The sequence below is a fragment of the Mangifera indica genome, chromosome 2 (genome assembly GCF_011075055.1).
Source record: "Mangifera indica cultivar Alphonso chromosome 2, CATAS_Mindica_2.1, whole genome shotgun sequence".
Taxonomy (NCBI): domain Eukaryota; kingdom Viridiplantae; phylum Streptophyta; class Magnoliopsida; order Sapindales; family Anacardiaceae; genus Mangifera; species Mangifera indica.
The window spans coordinates 20,885,742-20,908,866 of NC_058138.1; the positions used below are offsets into that span (position 1 = coordinate 20,885,742).

Here is a 23,125-nt window from a genome sequence, read left to right on the forward strand (position 1 = left end):
ATACTCAACCATAGTGTCTGCTATTTTATATCTTGATCTACTAGGGCTCTTATTATTTTTAGTCAAGCACACGGTTGCATTATTATCATAATAGATCATAAGTTGTCTCGAAAATACAATTGTACAACTACACAACTTGTATGTGTGGATTATATTACATCTACATAACTATCAAAAATTTGATTTAAGTTTAACGCTTTGTAAGTATCTTATCCCCTCTTTAATTGTAATTCAGTGATCAAAATTTGGATTTCAAGAGGTATCAACCAACAACCCTAAATGCAAGAAATATTTTAGGTCATGTGCAAATTTTTACATACGTCAAACATGCCAATAACACCAACATAAGGTGTATTTCATATAAATTTATTTTAAATATTATTTTTTTAGATTTTTATTTACTAATATTATAATTATTGTATCAAATAAATTAAAATTTTAATATTGTTATAACAAGTTTCGAATTCATACTTCTTTGTTATTTTGATGCCTCCAGTTTTGCAGCTACTCTCTGAGAGCTACAAGCACACATTTCTACTAATTTAATCCCTACATTGTCTTTTCGAACTAAAATAGAAAGAAGATGGCGCAGGCCTTAGCCGGCATTAAAAAGAAAGACAGATGAAGTGATTTTTCACAAATATTTAATTAGATTGACAAGTAAGGTGTGTGATGTGAGGCATACTGAGTCGATCAACTGAAAGCATATAAGTAAATACAAGATAAATTCCCTGTACATCATAGTTATCCCTTCTACATTTATTTTATTCTTGATGACTTTTCAAGAATGGCCTGTTGCTAAAAGCTTGTCAAGTGAGATATCTAATCTGATAATTCATGCAGCAGCATCCAAAATTGCCGGCCTGAAAAAATACAAGCCATTTTATACCTTTCTGTCTTGTTCGATTCTAAACTTAAGAATCAAAGAGACCCCTCTATGTCATATCCTGTCACTAAACAAAAGTAAAACCTAATTGAGATCCAACAATGGAGCAGCTACCCAAGAATCTTTTACCCGATGAGGCTAGCCCGGAGTGGATGAACAAGGGAGACAACGTATGGCAACTGACGGCAGCCACACTCGTCGGCCTGCAAAGCGTTCCCGGCCTAGTCATCCTCTACGGCAGCATGGTAAAGAAGAAATGGGCGATAAACTCAGCTTTCATGGCCTTGTATGCCTTCGCAATGGTTCTTATCTGTTGGGTAGGGTGGGGTTTCCGCATGTCGTTTGGCCATAAACTCGTGCCTTTTCTTGGAAAACCTGCAGTTGCATTGGACGAAAAGTTCTTATTAGAGCAGGCATTTCTAGGATACTTCCCGACGTCGACAATGGTGTTCTTCCAAGCGGTGTTTGCTTGCATTACAGTGATTCTGATCGCGGGGGCGTTGCTGGGGAGAATGAACTTTCGTGCATGGATACTGTTTGTGCCATTATGGCTTACAAGTTCATATACGATTGCCGCATTTAGTATCTGGTGCCCAGATGGATGGCTGGCGAAACTTGGAGTTATTGATTTTGCTGGTGGATATGTGATTCATGTTTCGGCCGGTGTAGCTGGTTTCACTGCTTCTTATTGGGTAAGTTACAATTCACAATTAAGATTCAGTATAATGTTAATTTTAAAATCTGATTTTACTAAAATTGTTTGCTTCTTTTCTTGAGGTTGGGCCGAGAGCGGACAAGGATAGAGAGATGTTCCCTCCGAACAATGTTATTCTGATGCTTGTCGGTGCAGGCTTGGTTTGGCTGGGATGGAGTGGATTTAACGGTGGAGCACCGTTCGCCGTCAGTACAGTTGCATCTCTGGCCGTTCTTAACACCCACGTATGCACTGCTTCTAGCCTGCTGACTTGGCTCCTCCTTGACTATGTCTTCTTTGGAAAGCCTTCTGTAATTGGTGCTGTTCAAGGCATGATCACTGGTCTCGTCTGCATCACTCCGGCTGCAGGTAATAATCTTATTTTATCACCTCAATTTATTTATTTATTTTTTTAACAAGCAACTTCATTCCAGCCAGATCGTCCAGCACATGACCAATTTCACAGTCATTGAGCCAAATAAATTAATAATTTAATTTTGAAATGTCGCAAGAAGAAACTTCAACTCGTTCTTACTCAAAATACCTTGGAGCCTATCACCTTCAGTTTAACCTAAATTTACTTTTCTCAGAGAAAATAAGTTTATTTAACTCCAAAATTATGGCATGAAACAGGAGTTGTACAAGGTTGGGCAGCCATTGTAATGGGAATAATCTCAGGAAGCGTTCCATGGTACACAATGATGGTGTTACACAACAAGTTTAAACTGCTACGGCTCGTCGATGATCCAATGGCCGTCTTCCATACACATGCCCTCGCCGGAACCCTAGGCGGCATCCTCACGGGGTTTTTCGCAGTGCCCAAACTGTGTCGGCTCTTTTACTTGGTACCAGATTGGGAGAAGTACATAGGCCTAGGATACGGACTTCAGAACGGTAGAACTTCAGCAGGATTCAAGCAAATGGGAATTCAACTAGCGGGGCTTGCGTTTGTAATATGCTTGAACATTTCCACGACAAGCCTTATTTGTTGGTTGATCAAGGCGATAGTGCCACTCAGAATGAGTGAGGAAGAACTGCAGATTGGCGATGACGCCGTGCATGGAGAGGAAGCTTTTGCCTTGTTTGACGATGGGACGAGATTTCAGAATCGTAAGCACAATTCTGTTTATGAGGCTGATGACTTTTCTTGTGCAACATCCAGGTCTCTTGGTGATATTCAACTGGTTTAATGATATATCTTGTTAATTATAAGTTGCAAAAACCTTTTATAAAATATTTTATTAAATTAATTAAAATATCTTAATTTGATTAGGGTTAAACAATATTATGTTAGAAATTTTTTTATGTGGGCTAACATTAATTATGATTTTGATTTAATAAAATTGGGTAATTGAATATTCTAATGTCAGTTTACAGATATATTTAAGTGATCAATAAAGATAAGTTTAATATACTTAAAAGTTATAATCTGGATAGACAGCATAAGTGTAGGTCTTAAGGTTTATTGAACCTTGATAGGGGATCAATTAATCTAGTATAAATAGGCAGGTCCCTACTCCAAAACCAAACGCAATATTAATGTTATATAGCTCACTCATTCAAAATTGTCATTCAGAGAGATTTCTGGAGTAGAAGGTCAAGTCACGTCGAGAGATGATCTCGACAGGTGATTTCAATAGGTTTTTCAATTTCAAATTATATAGAGATCTAGGTATTTCTAAAACCCTAAAGTTTAACTTAATATTTTATAATATATGCGTAGATCTTAGGATTATAATTAAATGATTTATTTTATTCTATTTTATAAAATAAATCTAACATATTAGTCATCTGCACTCTCTTTCGATCAGTTTTTTCATCAATTATAATTCAAAATTATATCAATATTTCATAATAGAGTAATATTATATATATACACAAATATGTATACATTTATTTGTGTTATTATATGATCAGATATTACTTTATCTTAAATTCAAAATCACTTAATCACGTAATAACACACATAAACATATACATATTTATATATCTAAAATGAGTATACATAATTTTATTATTTATAATAATATAGATTTAAAGTAAATAAACCATTTAAGTATAATTTATTACAAAACAACAAAACTTGATAAAATAACTATGTAGAATTTATTATTCCTACCACTTCAACCTTAATTTTACCAATGATTTTTATATATTTTGCATAAAATCTAACTTTAAATCACATAAATAAAATTCATATTTATAATTCAAATTAAAATTAATAATTGAGATATGAACAAAAAATATTGGCTTGGAGAAAAAAAATGAAAGTAATAGTGATTACTTCTACTACTCCTATTGTCGCTTTTATTTTAATAAATCTTAAAATTTTAATTTTAATTTTTCAAACAAAATAATAAATAATATAATAAAATATTTATTTGAATTAAGATGAATTTTTTTAGATGAAATTTTGAATAAAAAATTATTTAAGAGGATATAATTTTAAATTTAAAAAATAAGGTAAAACTGATATTAAATAGAATCTTAACTATATTCTTATAGTTTATATAATACTAGTTAATATCCTTTTATTCTAATAAAATTAAGTTATTTATTTATATTATTATATAGATTACCATTTTTTAAAAACAAAATATACATTTAAAAAAATATATATTATTAAATGTGTTCGTCCTACATCCCGAATGAGAATTTGGGTTAATGTTAATAGCTAAAAACAAAATCATAAACTTATAATATTTTACATAGATTTGGAATTGTATTATTAAATATAAAGCTTAGGCCAAAAGGGTTATTCACACCCAAGATATACTAAAAACCCAAAGTTTTATCCTTCAACTTTTAAAAACTCAAATACCCACATAATTTCTATTAAAAATCTCAATTATGGTTAAAGGTAAAACAGTTATTTAATAAAAAATTTAAAAAACTAAACTTTTATCACATTCATCCTCTCAAACTGAAAATCGCATAATTTTTTCCCCAAATTTTTCTTCAAAGTTTGAAAAATTGTAATTTTCCCCAAGGTTTTTTTCTTTTTTCTCAACTTTTCTCCCTCTCATCTTCAGCCACAGATTGATGAAAATTGTGTAGAAATCCATATGATTTTCATTTGGACGACGACATCCAAATAAATCATCTAAATGCATCGTTGTTCAAACGAATCATTTGGACGTATCATCATCCAAATGAAGAGTCACTTGTTGATGCTTTAACCAAATGAATCATCTAGATTCGTCTGATCCAGACAATGTTGTGGCTTAAGGAGAAATGTTCTGACTTTTCTCTACATATTAGGGTTGAAAGCGTCGTTGTCAGTGATTGAAGTAGAGAGAAAAAAACCTTAAGTTTGGGAGAGATACTAAGTTTGAAAACTTTAGGTAAAAATGAAATTATTAGTTTTTAAAACTCAAAGGAAAAATATTATAAATTTTATGTTTTAAAAATTTTTTTATTAAATAACGATTTTATTTTTAACTTTAACTAAGTTTTTTAACGAAATTTTACTTATGAATGAGTTTTTAAATTTTTAAAATTAGAATGAATCAATTCGAGATTTTACTATATATTGGGCAAGAACAAATCTTTTGGCCTGCAGCTTGCCGTATAAAATATCATAATATGTTTTTTTTTTTATACGTATAGACAAAATAGAATAATGCTAAATTATCGTATTTCCACTCGGAGGAAAATTACCGCTACCACCTTATCGAATCGAGGACATCCATGAATGATGAAGCCTGCAGTTGTGGCCCCGTCCTCACGTTAATAATGTGATCTTTGGTCCACCTAATCCACGCGCCATTTAGAAAATCAATGCCGTAGACGCGTAGAGCGGGAAATTGCTTACTAACGGGACCCATCGAACGTAACCCATTGACCCCACCAAAAACCCTAATCTCGCTCTACTTTGCCTTCAATTCACTTAATAATTACAAAGCCTGCCCTCACTGTATTTGTTACTCCATTGTAATTTCATTTAATATATTGCCGACTCTTCTGCTTTCCTTTTCCTTATTTCATAAGAAAGTTGTTTCCTTTTTCAATGAAAACAACATAAAACTACCAAATATTGTAGCAACATAATTAAAAATGACAGAAACGTTTTTCTTATTTTTGTCAATACCCATCCTCATATTACAATTTTGTCAAATTTTTAGTTGAAAATCATCCTGATAAATGATCAAAAAGATTATATTAATTATGATTAAGCATCGTTTGTAAGTATTTAGAGTTCAAATTATTTTAATATGATGTATCATAATAAAACTTATCTCCTAATTTGTTCGATTTATAATTGTGGGCTTCTCAAGTTAACCAAAAAAAAAAGTTGTACTAATTTTGTTTGTATGAAAATGATCAAAGATGGATGAACTTAGATAGACATACTACTTTGACGACTCTTTAGCCAAAATATGCTACAATTTTCAATTAACTAAACAATGGCATTTTCGAAATTTTGTTGAAATCAAAGTGCCAAAACAAATAAAATTTTTTCACCGGTAACACAGACCAGTTCAATTCCTAGTCTTCACTGTCACGGCTCAATACTTTTTCTACACTTCATCGCTCTCAAAATGTCCGACGGAGGGTTAACGGTCGTCGACGGTACTCAGCTCCTTCGATCACTCTCTCTCCCTATCAAACTGCCGGAATCCGACGCTGCCGCCTTCACTGGAGCTTACGTCCTCGATTTCGCTGACTCAAAAGCTTCCTCCTCTCTTTTTGGCCTCTCATTGCCTCAAAATCTCAAGTCGTCGGCTCTCAAACGTGCCGCTGTTTCAGATGATGAAGCCACGTTTCGAAGCAAGGAACTGGACGGAGATCGCGCCTCCGAGTTCGCTACAAATTACCTCACTGCCATTGCCGATGAACTAACGGGTATCATATCAATTACTGAACTTTGATTGGTTTGATTTAGAAATTTTAATTTTCCCTTAATTTTTTAAACTGTTTACAAGATAATCCTCTGATTGAAAAATGAGTTGTAAAAACTTATCTTTAAGGTTCAAAAATCATCATCAACCTCTAAGGTAGATAAATTTCATTTATTATTATTATATTTTTTTTTTGTTGTTGGGTGATTTGATGGATTGAAAGTGTTGGATGATTGAATTCTGTGTTTTTAGAGGATCCTCTGGTGGTTTCTGTGTTGGATGGGAAGACACTGAAGGTGTTTCTGGATGATGAAGATGATTTCGCTATGTTAGCTGAGAATCTGTTCACTGATTTGGATACTGAAGATAAAGGAAAGATTTTTAAGTCTCAGATCAGTAATGCTCTTCTTCATATGGGAGTTGAATTGGGTGTCCCTCCATTTTCAGGTTTGTTTATTTGTTTTAAGTGTGTTGTTACAAAGGCTTTAATTGATTGAAATGGGTTGATTTCACTTTGCAGATCAAAGTAGCATTGTTGATTTTTACTGTTTTCTATAATCTAGTTACCTCAGATTGTCAAAAGATTTCTTTTTTCTCAATGAATCAGCAACCATTATTGCTTTTAAACGTATACTTGTACAGCAACAGCTATAAAAATATACCAAAAATTTTCTTTTTGTCACCTCTTTTGTGTTTCGAGATAAAGGTCAGGAGTAACCTTTTTGATTGGTAAAAGAAAATTTTATTCAAAAGTTTTTCATTCTTCTTCTCTATAAAGATTTTTCATGATAGAAATTAGATTAAGTGTCAGTAACTGTTCTAAACTATATTGCCAATTCAACTTAGAGGTTTTATTTTTAGATGTTACATTGAGTTGTAAGTCAGACAGATTTCCCCAGCTAGCATTTCATGCAAAGACTGTATGCAATATATAGTCATGGCAGTGGTGATAATCCTATTTATGCCTGTTATAGGTCCTAGAAACGTGATTATAATCAAAATTCCTATGTACGTTAATTAATCAGAATTTTCTTATTTTACAAAAGAAATTGATGCACTGAAATTACTGTTGAGCAGAATTTCCTCTGATAAGTGGCATCTTAAATAAACACGGAGCTGAGGGGGTAGAAGAGTTGGGCCAAGCACAATTTGCCCAGTTACTCCAGAATGTTCTACAAGATGTGGCAGATGCCTTAGCAGAGAAGCATATTGTTGTCATTCGCAACATTAAAATCGTCAATGGATCTAAGATTAGAATGGTAATTTATCTCAACCTAATTCTTGTTATGGTTATCTGTTTTGATATTCTCCCTAAGATGTTTACTCAACGCACTGGTTTCTTTGTATCCAATTGTTATCTTGGAATTGCGGAACAATGATAAACAATCTGTTGACACTTGAGAAGTAACAGTGAACGGTGGAAATGTTCAATCTGGTGAAGACGGAAGTGAAATTACAAATTCTTTGTGAAGCTATCAGTTAACTTAAGTTTGTCTTGTAAGAAAGTCACAAAAATTGAATTATAGAAAGAATTCATTCTTACTATAGCCATACTAGTTAAACAAAATGATGCAATAGAAATAACTTTATGTAGTGCATTAATTTGAAATGATGAGATCAATTTTCTTGTAATCTTGTTCTTTATGGTAAATTTAATAAATTGTTCATGAAACATGGCAGCTTTTGGCAAACAAGAAGAGACTGACTGCTGCCATAGACAAGATACTGCAAGAGAAGAAGAGCACTGAGAATGAACAATTGAGCATAGATGAAATCAGGGGTTTCCTTGAGAAAAATGGGAAAGAGTATGGCTTGCCACCTATAGAAGTCAACGAAGCTGTGGCTCTTCTCTATGAAGCTGTTTTTACAGATATAGGGAAGAATAAAACAGCTGTAAAAATGGATGATGAATTTAGGAACTTTGTGAAGGACATCCTGCAGAAATTTGCAGAGGAGCTCGAAATCAATCCTGTTTATTATGATTTTGAATACTGAGGGAGTGGTTGTCAGAGCCTGACCTCTTTGCGGCATTTCAATTTTAATTCTCATATGAAATTATGAACCCATCACAGCATAAAAGAAACACTTGAGAAGTACAATTTAGCATTAGCATATACTGATGCTATCTCTATCATGCAAGTGCAAATTTGAGGCCTTTGTGTGGTCTGATAGGTTATGCAATTCATCTGGAATAAATTCAGTGGATCTATGTTTTATCATGCGGCATGTCACTGTAGACAAAGGAGTGGATCTGCAAGATCTTAAAAGACTTGAAAAATTATGCATAAAGAGCAATGTTTCATGTACACAATTTTCAATATATAAATAATGTGTCTGAAGATTCGGTGTTATTTTATCTTTAATTTAAAATTACTTAATTATATAATAATATATTATTTATATATTTAATTATGTATTTAGAGGTCATTTGGATTCAGTTTTTGAATATTACTTTGATAATCTATCTTTTATTCTCTTATTTAATTTATCAATAATAAAATATTATAGTAATCTTCTATTACCAATATTGACGTGATAGTAATATAGGTAATAATCTAATTATTATTTAAATATTATCAAAGTAATTTTAATTTTATTATTATTATATTATTATTTATTAATTTTTTAAAAAAATAAATTTATTTTTAATTAATATGATAAATAATATCAAAAATATTTAAAAATAATTATATTCAAACGTATTTAAGTAAAATAATTTACTAGTAATCTTCTATTAACTTTAACTAAATACAATAATTATTTATACCTATCAAATTTTATCAAATATAATAATCTTTTAAATAATCTATCTTTAAGATAATTTTTTTATTTAAATAATAAAATATTATTTAAATCAAACACGCCTTATGATTATGGATAAAATATCCACAACCTCGAGAGAAAACACAAAATCAGCATGTTTGCTACCAAATGTTAAACAAATGATATTTGATAAGAATGAAAACGCTTTAGACTTCGAAGGCATACCACATGCCACAGGACCCAACTGTGACGTGGCACTTTTAAATGTCCAAATTCCAAAAGTGCTTTTGGAAGGAAGTAGTACTTGCCTGCACCCCTCGCACATGGTGGACATTGAACCACGGCTTCAGCTTTCACATTGAGTCGCCTTCAGAGTAATACACAACTTCACATTCACTACTTAGGCCTGGTTCAAGTGCGGCCACGTTCAGATATTACCCACTGGGATTTTCTGAACCATTGAATCTCAATCAGCTCTCACCATCAAGAATTAGCTACATTAAATGTGAACTCTAAATTTCATCCTTTACATTCTCCAAAGATCACTTGTACTGCAACTTGTAACCAAGGCAACTTCAGCAAAGCCTGAAGGTAGAGAGTGCCCCAGCCCCGAGCAATGGTGCAAGTTGCAACAACCAAACCTCAGCTCTGCAGGGCAAAACCAAGGACTGGAAACAAAGATCAAACGGTTCAGATGATTCGGAATTTTATAAGAGAGTATCCATTGTGATAAGTAGATGTAGCTGTTGAGATTGAGCACTGTGGACCAAGTATCGTTGGATTAAAATTAAGTGCTGACAGATGAATTTGTGATGGTTCACAATCTAATTTGCCTTCCTTTTTAGTCCAGTATCATCATAAAGGACACAAGTAACATCAAGTGGCCATACACTTATTCTGGAAAAAAATCATCTTCTAAATTGCAGCCCGCACTGTGTACCAAGTTCACTAAGATTGATCAGATCTCGGGCATACAATGGCAGTTCTTACAATAAGGAAACCAATGTTCAGACATTTCTAAACAAAATTTTGATCCATATCTGAATGAAAGTAGAGCTTATTATTGATAAACAGTTGACAACATAAGCCGATGATCATAGTAGCTGTTGTTGAAAAGCCAGATTTAATACAATGGGAGCACCAAAGCTTCTCCCTTCTCCTACACAGTACAAACTAGACACCAAATCCAAAATTAATAATTATGCATACTCATAAATAGCCTCATAGAGCTCCACAACCATAAATACCTTCATAAGCCATTACGATAAACACAATAAAACTTGGCTTTTCTAGGGCAACTACTACAACCATGGGGTTTATCCACTTCATTCTTTCCCATCAGCAGCACGCAGTGAACCCAGCTGAACTGGGGCTTGAGTTCCAACCACCTTAGATGACCCATAAATAGACAGGTCAATACCTTGAGCTTTCTCCTTCTCAATCTGGTCCTTGATCCAGAAATATGTAATTCTCAGCCCGTCCTACAAAGTATTAGGATTTTCCATAAATAAGAAAATGAGTCAATACGAAGTAAGTTGAATCCAAAAGACATGGTTTGAAATTCATAACTATCTCCTAATTTACAACTTCTCACATTTAACTTCAATTTATATAAAGTAACCAAAATTTTCTGGACTAGGGAGTAACAAGCCACCCAGCAAACAAGAAGAGGGAATTGCATTATTTTAGTACCTTCAACCTCATTGTCGGCGCCCAGCCAAGCTTCTCTTTAATCAGTGTATTGTCTGAATTACGTCCACGAACACCCTCAGGGCCAGGAATGTGATGAATAGGGAGCTTCTTGTCCTCAAAACTCAGAACAATCTCAGCCATCTCATTCATGCTGACCATCTCATCACTCCCGATGTTCACTGGCTCACGGAAGTCTGACTTTGTCAACCTAAACATGGAAGTTGAATGCATTAAGAAGTGTAAATGAGAATTTCATGTAAACATTAAACAGGGTTAATAAATGTTTCCCATGTTCAAGGTCAGCAAAATTCCTAAGATAAATAACTAAAGGATTAATTAATTTTCATGAAGAAGACTTATCTCAAAACACATTTAACAAATCCTTATATTCATCTCACGTACTACAATAATTTCCAAAAGCTAAACTAGTCTTTAACTTTTTTAAAAAAATAAAAATCATATGCATTGATATTAGGATTCATGGAATATAAAACTTTAGGTAAGATTTGAGAGCTAAATTAGCAACAAAAGAAGCAATTACTGACCTGAGCACACCCTCTACACATTCATCGATGAAGGTGAAAGATCGGGTCTGAAGTCCATCACCCCACATCTCAAACTTGTCAGTAGAAGTGATAGCCTTTCTGCAAAACGCAGCGGGAGCCTTTTCCCGTCCACCTATGATAAACAACAGAAGGACAAAATTTACAATTGAGAAGGCAAGGAACAGCACACCCATTTATCTAAATTCACATTTGAGTAAAGGACTTGCCTTTCCATGTACCGAAAGGGCCATAAATATTGTGGAATCTTCCAATACGGCACTCAATTCCAAAGTCTTTGGTATAGTGCTTGCAAAGCTCCTCGGTTGCAAGCTTCTCCAAGCCATAAGCATCTTGAGGCTAAAACCCATAAGAAGCAACAAAAATCATTTGTTAAAGTCCATTATTTACAAATTTAGCAGAAAAGGCTAATAAGACAGTTGTTAAGCACTGAAAGTAACAAACCTCAGCAGGCCAGGCATCAGACTCCTTCAAGCTTACATTGGTATCCAACTGCTTAAATTCAGGATAGATGCATGCACTAGAGGCATAGAAAAACCTGCCCAAAAAGGAGTATCAAACTATAAAGATGTGAAGCAAGAAAAACAAATTCAATTTAAATGGTAAGTTTCACTATAAAGATACCAAGGTTTACTGTATCCAATACAACTAACCTCTCAACTCCATTGATCCTAGAAGCCTCAAGCATGTTAAAGCTAATCATTGTATTGTTATACATAATAACAGAGTGGTTGGACTGAATGAAACCCATCCCGCCCATATCAGCAGCAAGGTTAAACACATGATCAACTCCCTGAGTAACCTCCAAGCAATTGTCCATGACCCTAAGGTCAACAAGGTGAAATTCATGACAGAACATATCTTCAGTCATGTGCTCGTTCTTCTTCCAGTCAGAAGCAATAATGTAATGGCCCTCACTCTTCAACCGACGAGCAATGTGGGAAGCGATAAAACCACCTGCCCCAGTGATGGAGATCCGGAGTTTCTCAGATGGCCAGTAAAGTTCCCTCTCAAGCTCGTTATAGGTGTATGCACCATAGTCAGTTCCATCATTACTTCCCATTCTCTACTAAGCACATTCATAAATTGGTTAGAGAAACGTAAAGGCTGTACATGTATGATGAAACGAATTGACTAGAAAGTAACTCCAGAGACAAAAACTGGTAGATTCAACATTTTATGCTCTCAGAAAATCAAGAAATCAACTAATTATGAAAACTAATGGAAAAAGTCACACCGAAAATCAGCATAATTCAAACAATAGAATAATTAAGAAAGTTAAACCAGTCCATATACTCACAAAAAGTCACAACCATGCACAAAAGATGGATAGAGCCAAATTAGAAGAATAATATAATAAGATTCAAGCACGCCATTAAGGCCAACGGTATTCGGAATAAAATTTTACCCATGCTCCTGTTTTGTAGCTATAAACAATTGAAATTAAACCCCCAAAAAAAAAAACATGCAGATACAATCCATTTTTCCACTTCCAGTATTTTAGTATTTCACTTTCAGTTTTCAATTAAACAAGAGAACAACGACCAACAGCCCCACAGAAGCAACATAAACAAACGAAACTGTTGAAAGTTACAGAGCACTAAACAGAGGATCTCAACCAAAGCGACCAACAAAGCATCTGAACAAAAAAAAGTCCAACGAACCCACAAAAAATAAAGCTTAAAATAAAGCACAAAATCAGAAATACGAAACAGAAGCACAAAAACAGAGCAAGCAAAAGCAAGATGAGATTTTTACCTGAAAAGACTGAAACTTGCGAGTGACAGTAGATGAAGAAGATACGGCTGGAAGGAATGCAAGGACGATAAAAAATAAAGGAGTGAATGAAGCGCCCTTACTCATTCTCCTGCTTGCTATTTATAGACCCAACCCAACAAGCTTACACGGCAGACAAAATTACACAGCAACGAAAGTTAATAGTTACCATATAATATAAAATAACACTTAACATATTTTCATTAGTCATTTAGGGTGAGAAAATAATTTCTTAACTATAATAAAATTAATTTTTTTAAATATTAATAAATAAGAATATAATTATAATAAAATCAAAATTTTCTTCAAAAATATTACTATTTCTTATTAAAGGAATAAGAAAAATATTACTATGTGATAAATTTTCTTCAAAAATAAATAAGGTTTTTTTTTGCAAGTAAAAAAAAAAAAAAGTTATTTGTGTAGCTTTCGTTCACATCAAGAAGCTACATGATATGGCATGATTCCTCCCTCCGATTTCATCCATAAATATTGCTATTTTAATTCATATAAATATTTTTAAAAATTATGACTTTAATGGGATGTGATTGCTTTCGTGCTGCTAAATTGTATTAAATTTAAAACAAATATTTGTTTGAATGCAATTATTTAAAGTTTTAACAAAATTATGGTTTAGGTTTATTAGTTAAATTTGCTGGATTTTATCAGTGTTTCAAATGTTAGGGGGGAAAAAGTAAAAATATATTTGTGTGGGATCGGTTTAATTTTTACAAAAACTTGAGAATATATACAAATAGTCTAATAGATCTTGACAATTCAGGTATTTTCCTAGTGGAGTTAACATCTGTAAACCTCCATAATTTGCATAATTTATTTATTTTTATATAATTAACTTTTTTTAGTAATTTTTATTTATTATGGTATATTATGTAAATCTAAACCACCCCGATATGCATATGAAATTGATTAAGTTCACATTAAAATTTAAGGTATCACACATTATTTATATATCATATACTCTAATCGTATTAAAACATGAACTCGATTTCCTCTCTTGTAATATGATATATATATTTATCAATAACTATTGTCGTCTTTTAAGCTTTTTTCGTCGTAACTCTATAAGTCCTTTATGTAAATAGAACAAATCATTGAAGGATATTTTTAACTCAAAAAGTTTCATAGTGGAATATTAATTAAAGGTTTTGTTGAAATGTTATGCATGAAGGCAATATTATATTTAATTAAATTAATCACTTGAATTGGTATAGGATTAGGGTTGTTAGTTTTTTTTTTTAAACGAGAAACAATATTTAAGTCAAATTATCACTTTTGAGATTAAATCAATCACTTTAAGTATGATAAACCCTAAATTTAATTATCAACCCTACAACCAAAAAATCAGGTAAGTGAAAAGTTTGATTTTGATATATTATCAGAGAAGATTTAAACTCGTGTTCTTTTGTATATAAAGTTTTCTCTTTTATCACTCACCAATAGACTTGGCAATTTGAGTAATTGGATCATATTTGTATCATGTCAGTTCAAGTTTCATGTTAGAGAATCCGAATTAAAATCGTGATAAAATTTTTTAACTCTAATTCAATCTTTTAATATTCTAATTGACCTAATATAACCCAAATTTATCCGAATTTATCTATTGTTTTTACTTTTTAAAGTATTTTTATCATTTTAATTTTTTTACCAAATTACCTCTAACATACTATTAATAAAATATATAATATAATATTTTATTTTATTAACAAATGTTCTAAAAAATTACATACGAAAACTTTTAAAATATGTCAAAAATCTGACAGTTAAATTAAATTCTTAATAATAAAATAAAATATTTAAATGTAAATAAAAAACAACATAAGTAATTATAATTATACAAAAATACAATTATATATACTCAGGATAATTTTTAAATTCTTATTATGGAGATATAACATATAATTATAATATAAATAAAAACTTTAAAAAATGTTTATAATCTAATTAATCAAATTAAATTCTTATTACTTAATAATAAAATAAAATATTTAAATAAAAGTAATTATAATTATATAAAAAATACAATTATATGCAATATATAAAAATTTCAACTACTATTAATATTGTTTCTTAATATTTTTATAATTTATCCAAAATAAATTATATTAATATAACATTTTTCCAAAATATTTAAGTCTATTTTGGTAGTGTCAAGTTATTTTTGTATAAATCCTAACATTATTCGATTTAATTTTAAATAGTGTCAAGTTGACATGAAATAAATTTCATGTCAAAAAATTCAACCTTAATTCAATATTTTTTATGTTGTATCAGATTAACAGATCGTATTGAAAATTGCTAGTTTTACTCGCAAGAGGAGATTTTATTTAAGATTTATTTATTTTTGTTAAATTCCTTTAACTACTTTAATTAGTATTGTGAAATGCATGTATGGAAACTCCTTCCATTTCTTAATGTATTTCTTAAAATAATAAAACTTTAAGGACATATTTTTTTGTATTTAATTTAAGTACATAAATGATATATCATTATATAATTAAATGATTTTAAATTAAAAATAAAACAATTTTATCTTATCTATATATTCAAATTATATATCAAAATGTGTATACACAATTTTATTCTTAAAAAAAAAACAAAGTTTACATTTTAAAAAGTGCATTTCCGAGGAAGATTGAAGGGATATTAATTAAAATAAACACAAAATTTTACGCCTAAACTTTTTTAGGCAAACTTTTAATGAATTTTTTTAAGCAAATTGAATATTTATTTTAATAATACCCCTTTCTGGTAATTACCTTTTTTCAATCGTGTTTTTCTTTTGATGATGTTTTCGTCGGTAGTATACACTGATTATAAGTTTAATGACTTATAAATTAAAACATTCATAAACTTGTTAAAAAATAAGTATATTTTTTATTTGATTGTTGATATATCCGAATTGAAACAAAAAGTGAAACAGATATGAGTATGAAAAATACTCTATTTATTATATAAAAACATTTTTATATATTTATATTATAATATTAGTGTGAATACACTTCTTGGACTCATGTGTGTGTATATATATATATATATTTATATTTTTTATTATATCTAAATATTTCTATTATGTAATAAAAATATTTATACATACATGAGTGTGAGCTGTTGCACTTCTTGCACTTTTACTGTACTCAGATCCATTTTATTTTTCGTTTCAATCTAGATATACCAATAATTTAAAAAAAAATCGATCTATTTTTAAATAAATTTATAAATATTTTGATCCATATATTAAACTTATAATTAATATGATAATATTAGAGTATGTTATTAAAAAAATTATGATTAAAAAAATAATTATCTAAAAAAGATATTATTAAAATAAATATTAAGTCTACCTAAAAAAAATTTACCCAAAAAAAAATTTGGACACAAACGTTGTGACTATTTTAATTAATTCCACAAGATTGAGAGTTTCGGTGTGATTTATCTGATTCATGTCGGTGAGGCACAGTGGAAAATTCTTGGAAAATGCCTTAAAGTGAAAGCCATGTTTGGCTGGGGCCACTGGAAGCTGCACCGAAAGTGCTGCTGCTTGGCCGCTTCTGATTTTAGCTCAATTCACATGTTTTTTAAGATTTGAGTGCAAACAATTGAGAAGCAGTTTCGTTTTTTGTTTTGAAGTGGGGAGAAGGACTATTTCCCACCCAACTTTAGATGTGTGTTCAAAATACCATCCACGACATATAAAAATTTACTTTTCTCACCCATAAGCTGTTAATATGGATGATTTCTGTTTGCATAAGGATAAAATGTTTATTTTACCCTTGTTAGATGAAATGACAAAAATACCCCTCAATTTAATCTGTAAAATTCATCTCAAAATTGATGTAAAAGTTTTACCATTCACTCCTTTTAGGTTTTAGAAACTAACATTTCACCTTACCTAAAGTTTTTAAACTTTGAAAACTAACATTTTCACCCCCAAACCTAGGGTTTCCATATTTTTCAAAATGCGGTCGCCCTCCATAACTTTCAAAACTAACAGTTTCACCCCCATCTTCAACTTCATCTCCATCTCCCAACGTCGTCACCGACCTCCTCCTTCTCCTGGTGCGACGACGGTGGTGCGATGAAGAGATCTTCATCTCCTCCTCGTACGGTGCGACGAAGAGACGGAGATCTCTTTGTCACACGATGTGACAAAGAGACAGAGATCTCTTCGTCGCAGTCATCTTTTGTCGTCTGGGTGGAGCGACGAAGAGAGACCTCTTCGTCGCACCACCGTGCGAAGAAGAGGTCTCTCTTCGTCGCTCCACCCAGACGACAAAAGATGACTCTTCGCCGTCCTTTGTCGCTCATTGTGTGGTCCAAAGGCTATGACGAAGCGTCATCCTTTGTCTGTTCTTCCAGATCTGGACGACGCTTCGTCATCCAGATTTGGGCAACGAAAGGTCATCCTTCGTCGTCCTTTGTAGTCAGAGATGAGAGATCGATCGATTGCGTCGGTCGTCGGTGGTGGCCGGTGAAGGAAGCAAACCCTAGGGGTGAAATCTAAACTTTTCAAACTTTGAGGATGGGTTAGTTATTAGTTTTTAAAACCTGGAGGGGAAACTGTAAAATTTTAAAGTTTTAAGGTTTTAAATAGTAAATGACAATTTTGCCCCTGTCTCTAACTGAAAAATTGGACGACAGTTTGACCATGGGTGAGAAAAGTGGATTTTCATTTGCCATAGGTGGCATTTTGAAAATGCATCTAAAGTTGGGTGGGAAATAGTCCTTCTCCCTTTGAAATGAGCACAAACGATATTGGATAAGAGGCTCATTTCATATCACGCCCAAACAAATGACACAACTCATTTACCAAAAAGCCACTTATACATTTTGATAGGAGAGTCATTCTCAAATCACAAAATATATAAAATTAAATTAAAATTTTCATATAAGAGTGGGAAAATCTAAAATATGTTTTTATTTATTCATTATTAAAAGAAAACTTTTTCTCTTTTAACTTTTTAGAAATCTTAATTTAACCCAACGCAATGCTTAATTTATATATCTTAATTTTTAAGGATATTTAAATAAAATAATATTTTATTATTGTTAAATAAATATAATAATTAGTTATATATGTTAATTTTATTAAATATAATAATAATAATTTATGGTAATTTTTTATTTTTTTAATTAAACATACCGAGAGAATAAATGGGTTGGGCTTAATTGAATCTGGATATATTTAACTGGGCCGGATCGGTCAACAGTTCTATTATGTGGTATTCGGGTCACATGGAACCCACAAATCGACCCATATGTTTGGTGAACATTCACTATTTGATCTCTGCTGCAACTCTGAATCGATACCTGGAAAGACTTCGAAACAACTTTACAGGTATGTGCTTTTTTCATTTCTGAGAAAGTTTCTACCATGTAAATTTAGGTTTTTGTTTAAATAACATGCCATGATTTGAGCTTTAAAAGATACGTGATTATTGTGAATCTGGAACATGATTGTCTTCTGATTGACTCAATTTGGGATTTTCATTATCACGGAAAATAATTTAACTTTATTTGTTTGATATGTTTCTGTTGATCATAAGATTTGGGGATTTCATGGTTTACAAGTAGTCTTCTAACGTGGTTTATTTGTGATTTTGCCTGCATATAAGTACAACTAAAATTTATGATTTTGTTTATGAAAATTTTAGAGGTTTCAAATGATGAGAAATTTGATACGAAACAATGAAAAATTGGGTTGTATGAAGTTGAGATGAACTTGTTTGTGGAGTTTTAATATTAAAGTTTCTGGTATTGAGAACTGTTTGTTTACTTGTTTACACATGTAGCAATACCACCACTAGTCTTTTTACTTTGTAAATAATTAGTATGCTAGACACATTTGATCCCAGAAGATCATGAATTAAGTTTTAGTGAAAAGATTTAAGTGGTTTGTTTAAGTAAATCTCTGACATTGTACATATTGCTAGCTAGGGATTCAGATCTAATGATGATATCATTTTAATATTGTTCTGTTACTTGTAAGATTTATTGTTTGTTTCAGTTTTTTTTTTTTTTAAATTCTTGTGGTTTTCTTCTGGCAGTTCAATTATTTTAATCTGAAATGGCTGGAAGAGCTCAAATCCGTACTAGCAACTCAGCACTTATTGCCATGATTGCTGATGAGGTAACTGATAATTGTTTATCGTAGAGATTAGTTCATGAGCTTCTTTTTTCAGTTTGTATAGTGATGCAATAGAACTTTTTCTAGTTCCAAGAGTGATATGCTGATATCTTTGTCATTTACTTCATGTTTTTCAATTGTCTCTTCTATGCTGTCATGTTAACATCTGGAGATAATTAATATGCTCGGGTAAATGTATTACATGTTTCTGCATTTCTTACGTGCTTGACACAGCGCTTCTTACTTTTAAAGTGCTCATATAACCCAGCTTGGTGATAGTAGTGGCTTAGTATTATACTTATTTCATTTCGGTATGCAATTCATGAACTTGATGACTCTTCAAAATAATGAGTTAATATATTGTTATGCCTCGTCCACATGTAACTGTAGTTCTTCTTTCATCTTAGGATTGATAATGGGAGGGTGCTATGATGATGATCCTGCCTTTTTCTCTTTTGGATATTCTAAATAAAAGAATTTGATCTGTTGATTTGTGTGTTGTTTCACATTCTAAAGAAGACATGGGTGTTTCTTGTGACAACTGGTTTAAGTCTAAGACGTACATGATGCACAGCACTGTTGATTTGGATAAAGCATAAGCATTTTACATACATGATATAGGACAGATAATAGCATGAGTTATAAGAAAATTGGCGTTACAATTATTGGGGCATGGTTTGATAATCTGGAGTCTCTCCAGCCTTCTCAAATATAAGTCTTTTCTAGGTAGAAAAAAATGCTATTCAGATTAGGAATTAATGTGTCCTTGATAATCTAAGAACAGTGGACTAAATGAAGGTTGATTTTTTGTAAACACTTGTGTAACTTGTAAACATTGTTGATGTGTGACAATTGTGGATCAGATGATCCTTGACATGGAAAGGTATCATAATTGGTCTAGTTTTCATGAATTTTCTGTGGTGTGGTACTTTAGAATGTCTGGAAATAACTGACTTTATATGCACTTATTCCAACATGTAGCATTTCCCTTGCTTTACTGGTTAAGACCATGATAAATTAAACTTGCATCTCTCGACGACTCTTATGATGAACTTTTTTGTAATCTTGTAGGACACTGTTACTGGATTTTTGCTGGCTGGAGTTGGTAACGTTGATCTGCGGAGAAAGACAAACTACCTTATTGTTGATTCGAGTATGTTCACAGGCCTCTATGATGGCTAAATGTGCAAACTTGCTTTTGTAAAATTTCATATGAAGCCTGCTCATACTATACTTAAATCTTCTTGTATAGATTTTCCATCTCTTAAAGTTTAAATTTGTTTTGTCTTAACATGTGGTTAAGAGATTATGACCAACTTATGTAGTAATACTTGAGGAAGAAAGGTGAGGTTGGGGCAAAAAAAAATGCATACTCAGCTTTTCTATCTTCTTGTGAAACATTTAGTGAAATAGCAATGACATAGAAAGTCAGCAAGTTTATGCATCTTTTCCGGGCATTAATTTTTCTGATAAATCCACCTGGAGCCCTTCATAAATTCTATGGCTTATGTCCTATAAAGTTGAAGTGAAAAGTCGTTCTTCTTAGGTGGGACTGTTGCCTACACCTAGGGCCAATAGGAGGAATAGTTTGGTGCTTTGTAGAAAAAAAAAACCCAAAGAAACTGTTTTTTTTCCCACCTAAGCAAGGTCTAATTTATTTGAAATGCAAACTTGGAATGACATCATTTTAGTTTTTATTTATAACCTAAGCAAGGTCTAATTTATTTGAAATGCAAACTTGGAATGACATCATTTTAGTTTTTATTTATATCATCACATCCCAGTTTTTCACCACTTGTTTCATATGAGAAACTGGGAATTCCATCTCCCCTGTCAGTTTGCAAAATGAAGTTTATTGGTGTTGATTTCATTTGCTAATGGTTTTCATATTTTCTTCTTAGAAACAACGGTGAAAGCAATTGAAGATGCATTCAAAGAGTTTACAACAAAAGAGGACGTTGCTATTGTATTAATCAGCCAATATGTAAGTTTTCACTAACTCTTTTATAATCCATATTATGAGCTTGAAAGTGGGTGTAAATGATTGAAAGGTCAGTTCATAACAGGTTAAATAATTGCAATCTGTCATTGAACAATAATTTGTTGAAATTTATATGTCTGTGATGTTTCTGTACCATGGCATGGATTCAAATTGCCTTGGCAACAATTGTTAATTGCTCTTTTGCTAAGTCTGGGTATTGCCTGGCTTCTAAGTGATGGACTTACACATCACTAATATGCAGCATAGAGGTTGCCTGGCTTCTAAGTGATGGACTCATACATCACTAATATGTAGCACAGAGGTTGCCTGATGCAAAGTTTGTTTTGTCTTCAAATCCATTGTCAATCAAAAACTTCCCATGCAAACTTCAACGTTTCTTATCGCTTACAGGTAGCAAACATGATAAGGTTCTTGGTTGATAGCTACAACAAGCCAATTCCAGCGATCTTGGAGATTCCTTCCAAGGACCATCCATATGACCCTGCTCATGATTCAGTTCTTTCACGAGTAAAACATCTCTTTTCTACGGAGTCTGTAGCATCTGGAAGGCGTTGAGGATATTTAAATTTTCCTTTTATCAGGTTGCAAACATGATAAGGTTCCCATTTGAAAGCTCCATATGTTTGCATTTCTGGACAGGGTTGTTTGATATGTGATGTATCTCTCATCACTTTATTCTTTCCTTCCTGCCTCTATCTTCAATTTTAACAATGAGATCAAGACTTTCTGTAATCGCAATTCAACAATAAATTTCCTGATTGAACTGAGCACTGTAATTCATTTATTTGATTATTAATGCCAGTAACTAATAAACTCAGCTGCATATTTTGATTTTTACAGAAACCATCGGACTCACAGACATAATTGAGTCTCCACTATATTGTCATCCTATAGACTTTCTTGGTCTTGCTTAAAGACTCTACAATCCCATCTATGAACTTGCCATGGTAGGTAGATTGATTATGTAAGATGTTTAGGTTGAACAAGGTTAAAAATGTCATTTCACAAGTTGATGTGTACTACCAATCCAACAAGTTTCGTATGTACTATATCAACAAATTTCATTCACAATCCCATTGGTTCTTATCATAGTATAAGATTGATACACCTACTTTCTACTTTTGGGTTGACTCAGCATAGCTTAAATTAATAATAAAACACAAATAAGATATCATAACTTTTGTTATTTTGTTAGAAAGATGTATATTTTTGGGATCTTCTCCACATGCATCTGCAGCTTGTTAGTGCTAAAAAAATCTTCTAGTGGCATATGCAGCCATCTCTTTACAGCACCCTTATGCCAATTTTTGACATAAATTTGGCTGAAGCTTCTAAGAACACTTAGATCACAAACTCCTTAATGCTTCTTTGAGAATCTTTCATGATGTAAAGAAACTCAAACTCTTAAATCCAATAGCTGATTGATTGATTAATTTTCGTAACAATGTTATATACGCTTAGTTTTGAGTATATAATTAAATACTAAATAATATATTATTATGTAATTAAATATTATTTTATCTTTATTTAAAATAATCTAATTATATTATAATATATAACTTTAATATTTAATTAAATATACATAAATTTATTAAATTTTCTATCGGTTCTTGCTTGCATGCAATTTTTGTCAAAATAGCATAAATAATGCTCTATTAGGTACAAACAAACACAACTTTATGTGCCTTTAAAGGCAAAAGGATGTGGGTCAATCCCAAAGATACCAAGCCTTTGTGGGCCACAAAATTCCATATTTATCAACA

General features: G+C 31.9%; 4 protein-coding genes across 5 annotated transcripts; 3 read left to right on the forward strand and 1 right to left on the reverse strand.

Moving 5' to 3' along the window:
- Positions 1–987: 987 nt before the first annotated feature.
- On the forward strand, positions 988–2,770 carry LOC123208669 (ammonium transporter 2 member 4-like). Its single transcript, XM_044626189.1, has 3 exons — positions 988–1,578; positions 1,664–1,949; positions 2,214–2,770. The coding sequence occupies exons 1-3, from the start codon at positions 988–990 to the stop codon at positions 2,768–2,770; spliced, it is 1,434 nt and encodes a 477-aa protein (XP_044482124.1).
- A 3,240-nt stretch (positions 2,771–6,010) lies between these two features.
- LOC123198324 lies at positions 6,011–8,640 on the forward strand. The gene is made up of 4 exons (XM_044613013.1): positions 6,011–6,425; positions 6,674–6,868; positions 7,499–7,680; positions 8,102–8,640. The coding sequence occupies exons 1-4, from the start codon at positions 6,122–6,124 to the stop codon at positions 8,414–8,416; spliced, it is 996 nt and encodes a 331-aa protein (XP_044468948.1). The 5' UTR covers positions 6,011–6,121; the 3' UTR covers positions 8,417–8,640.
- A 1,585-nt stretch (positions 8,641–10,225) lies between these two features.
- Positions 10,226–13,354, reverse strand: LOC123209084 (GDP-mannose 3,5-epimerase 2). 2 transcript variants are annotated; one of them, XM_044626839.1, is made up of 7 exons: positions 13,198–13,354; positions 12,093–12,505; positions 11,884–11,977; positions 11,649–11,778; positions 11,422–11,554; positions 10,877–11,084; positions 10,226–10,665 (listed from the first exon to the last, which is right to left on the reverse strand). In XM_044626839.1, the coding sequence occupies exons 1-7, from the start codon at positions 13,300–13,302 to the stop codon at positions 10,510–10,512; spliced, it is 1,239 nt and encodes a 412-aa protein (XP_044482774.1). In that variant the 5' UTR covers positions 13,303–13,354; the 3' UTR covers positions 10,226–10,509. The 2 variants fall into 2 exon arrangements, with proteins under 2 accessions (XP_044482774.1, XP_044482775.1); XM_044626840.1 differs by having other exon boundaries at positions 12,093–12,508; positions 13,198–13,317.
- A 5,109-nt stretch (positions 13,355–18,463) lies between these two features.
- On the forward strand, positions 18,464–22,129 carry LOC123200911 (V-type proton ATPase subunit F). The gene is made up of 5 exons (XM_044616296.1): positions 18,464–18,571; positions 19,281–19,363; positions 20,432–20,513; positions 21,262–21,344; positions 21,753–22,129. Exons 2-5 carry the CDS (start codon positions 19,301–19,303, stop codon positions 21,915–21,917), a joined length of 393 nt encoding a protein of 130 aa, XP_044472231.1. The 5' UTR covers positions 18,464–18,571; positions 19,281–19,300; the 3' UTR covers positions 21,918–22,129.
- The last annotated feature ends 996 nt before the right edge of the window (positions 22,130–23,125 follow it).

Coding starts and splice junctions, on each gene's coding strand:
- LOC123208669 (XM_044626189.1), top strand. CDS start 988: ATGGAGCAGCTACCCAAGAATCTTTTACCCGATGAGGCTAGCCCGGAG. Junction 1,579..1,663: donor GTTTCACTGCTTCTTATTGG/GTAAGTTACAAT, acceptor TCTTTTCTTGAG/GTTGGGCCGAGAGCGGACAA. Junction 1,950..2,213: donor CTGCATCACTCCGGCTGCAG/GTAATAATCTTA, acceptor GGCATGAAACAG/GAGTTGTACAAGGTTGGGCA.
- LOC123198324 (XM_044613013.1), top strand. CDS start 6,122: ATGTCCGACGGAGGGTTAACGGTCGTCGACGGTACTCAGCTCCTTCGA. Junction 6,426..6,673: donor CATTGCCGATGAACTAACGG/GTATCATATCAA, acceptor CTGTGTTTTTAG/AGGATCCTCTGGTGGTTTCT. Junction 7,681..8,101: donor ATGGATCTAAGATTAGAATG/GTAATTTATCTC, acceptor GAAACATGGCAG/CTTTTGGCAAACAAGAAGAG.
- LOC123209084 (XM_044626839.1), bottom strand. CDS start 13,302: ATGAGTAAGGGCGCTTCATTCACTCCTTTATTTTTTATCGTCCTTGCA. Junction 11,779..11,883: donor CTGATGCCTGGCCTGCTGAG/GTTTGTTACTTT, acceptor TATGGGTTTTAG/CCTCAAGATGCTTATGGCTT. Junction 11,555..11,648: donor CCCTTTCGGTACATGGAAAG/GCAAGTCCTTTA, acceptor TGTTTATCATAG/GTGGACGGGAAAAGGCTCCC.
- LOC123200911 (XM_044616296.1), top strand. CDS start 19,301: ATGGCTGGAAGAGCTCAAATCCGTACTAGCAACTCAGCACTTATTGCC. Junction 20,514..21,261: donor CTACCTTATTGTTGATTCGA/GTATGTTCACAG, acceptor TTTTCTTCTTAG/AAACAACGGTGAAAGCAATT. Junction 21,345..21,752: donor TTGTATTAATCAGCCAATAT/GTAAGTTTTCAC, acceptor TATCGCTTACAG/GTAGCAAACATGATAAGGTT.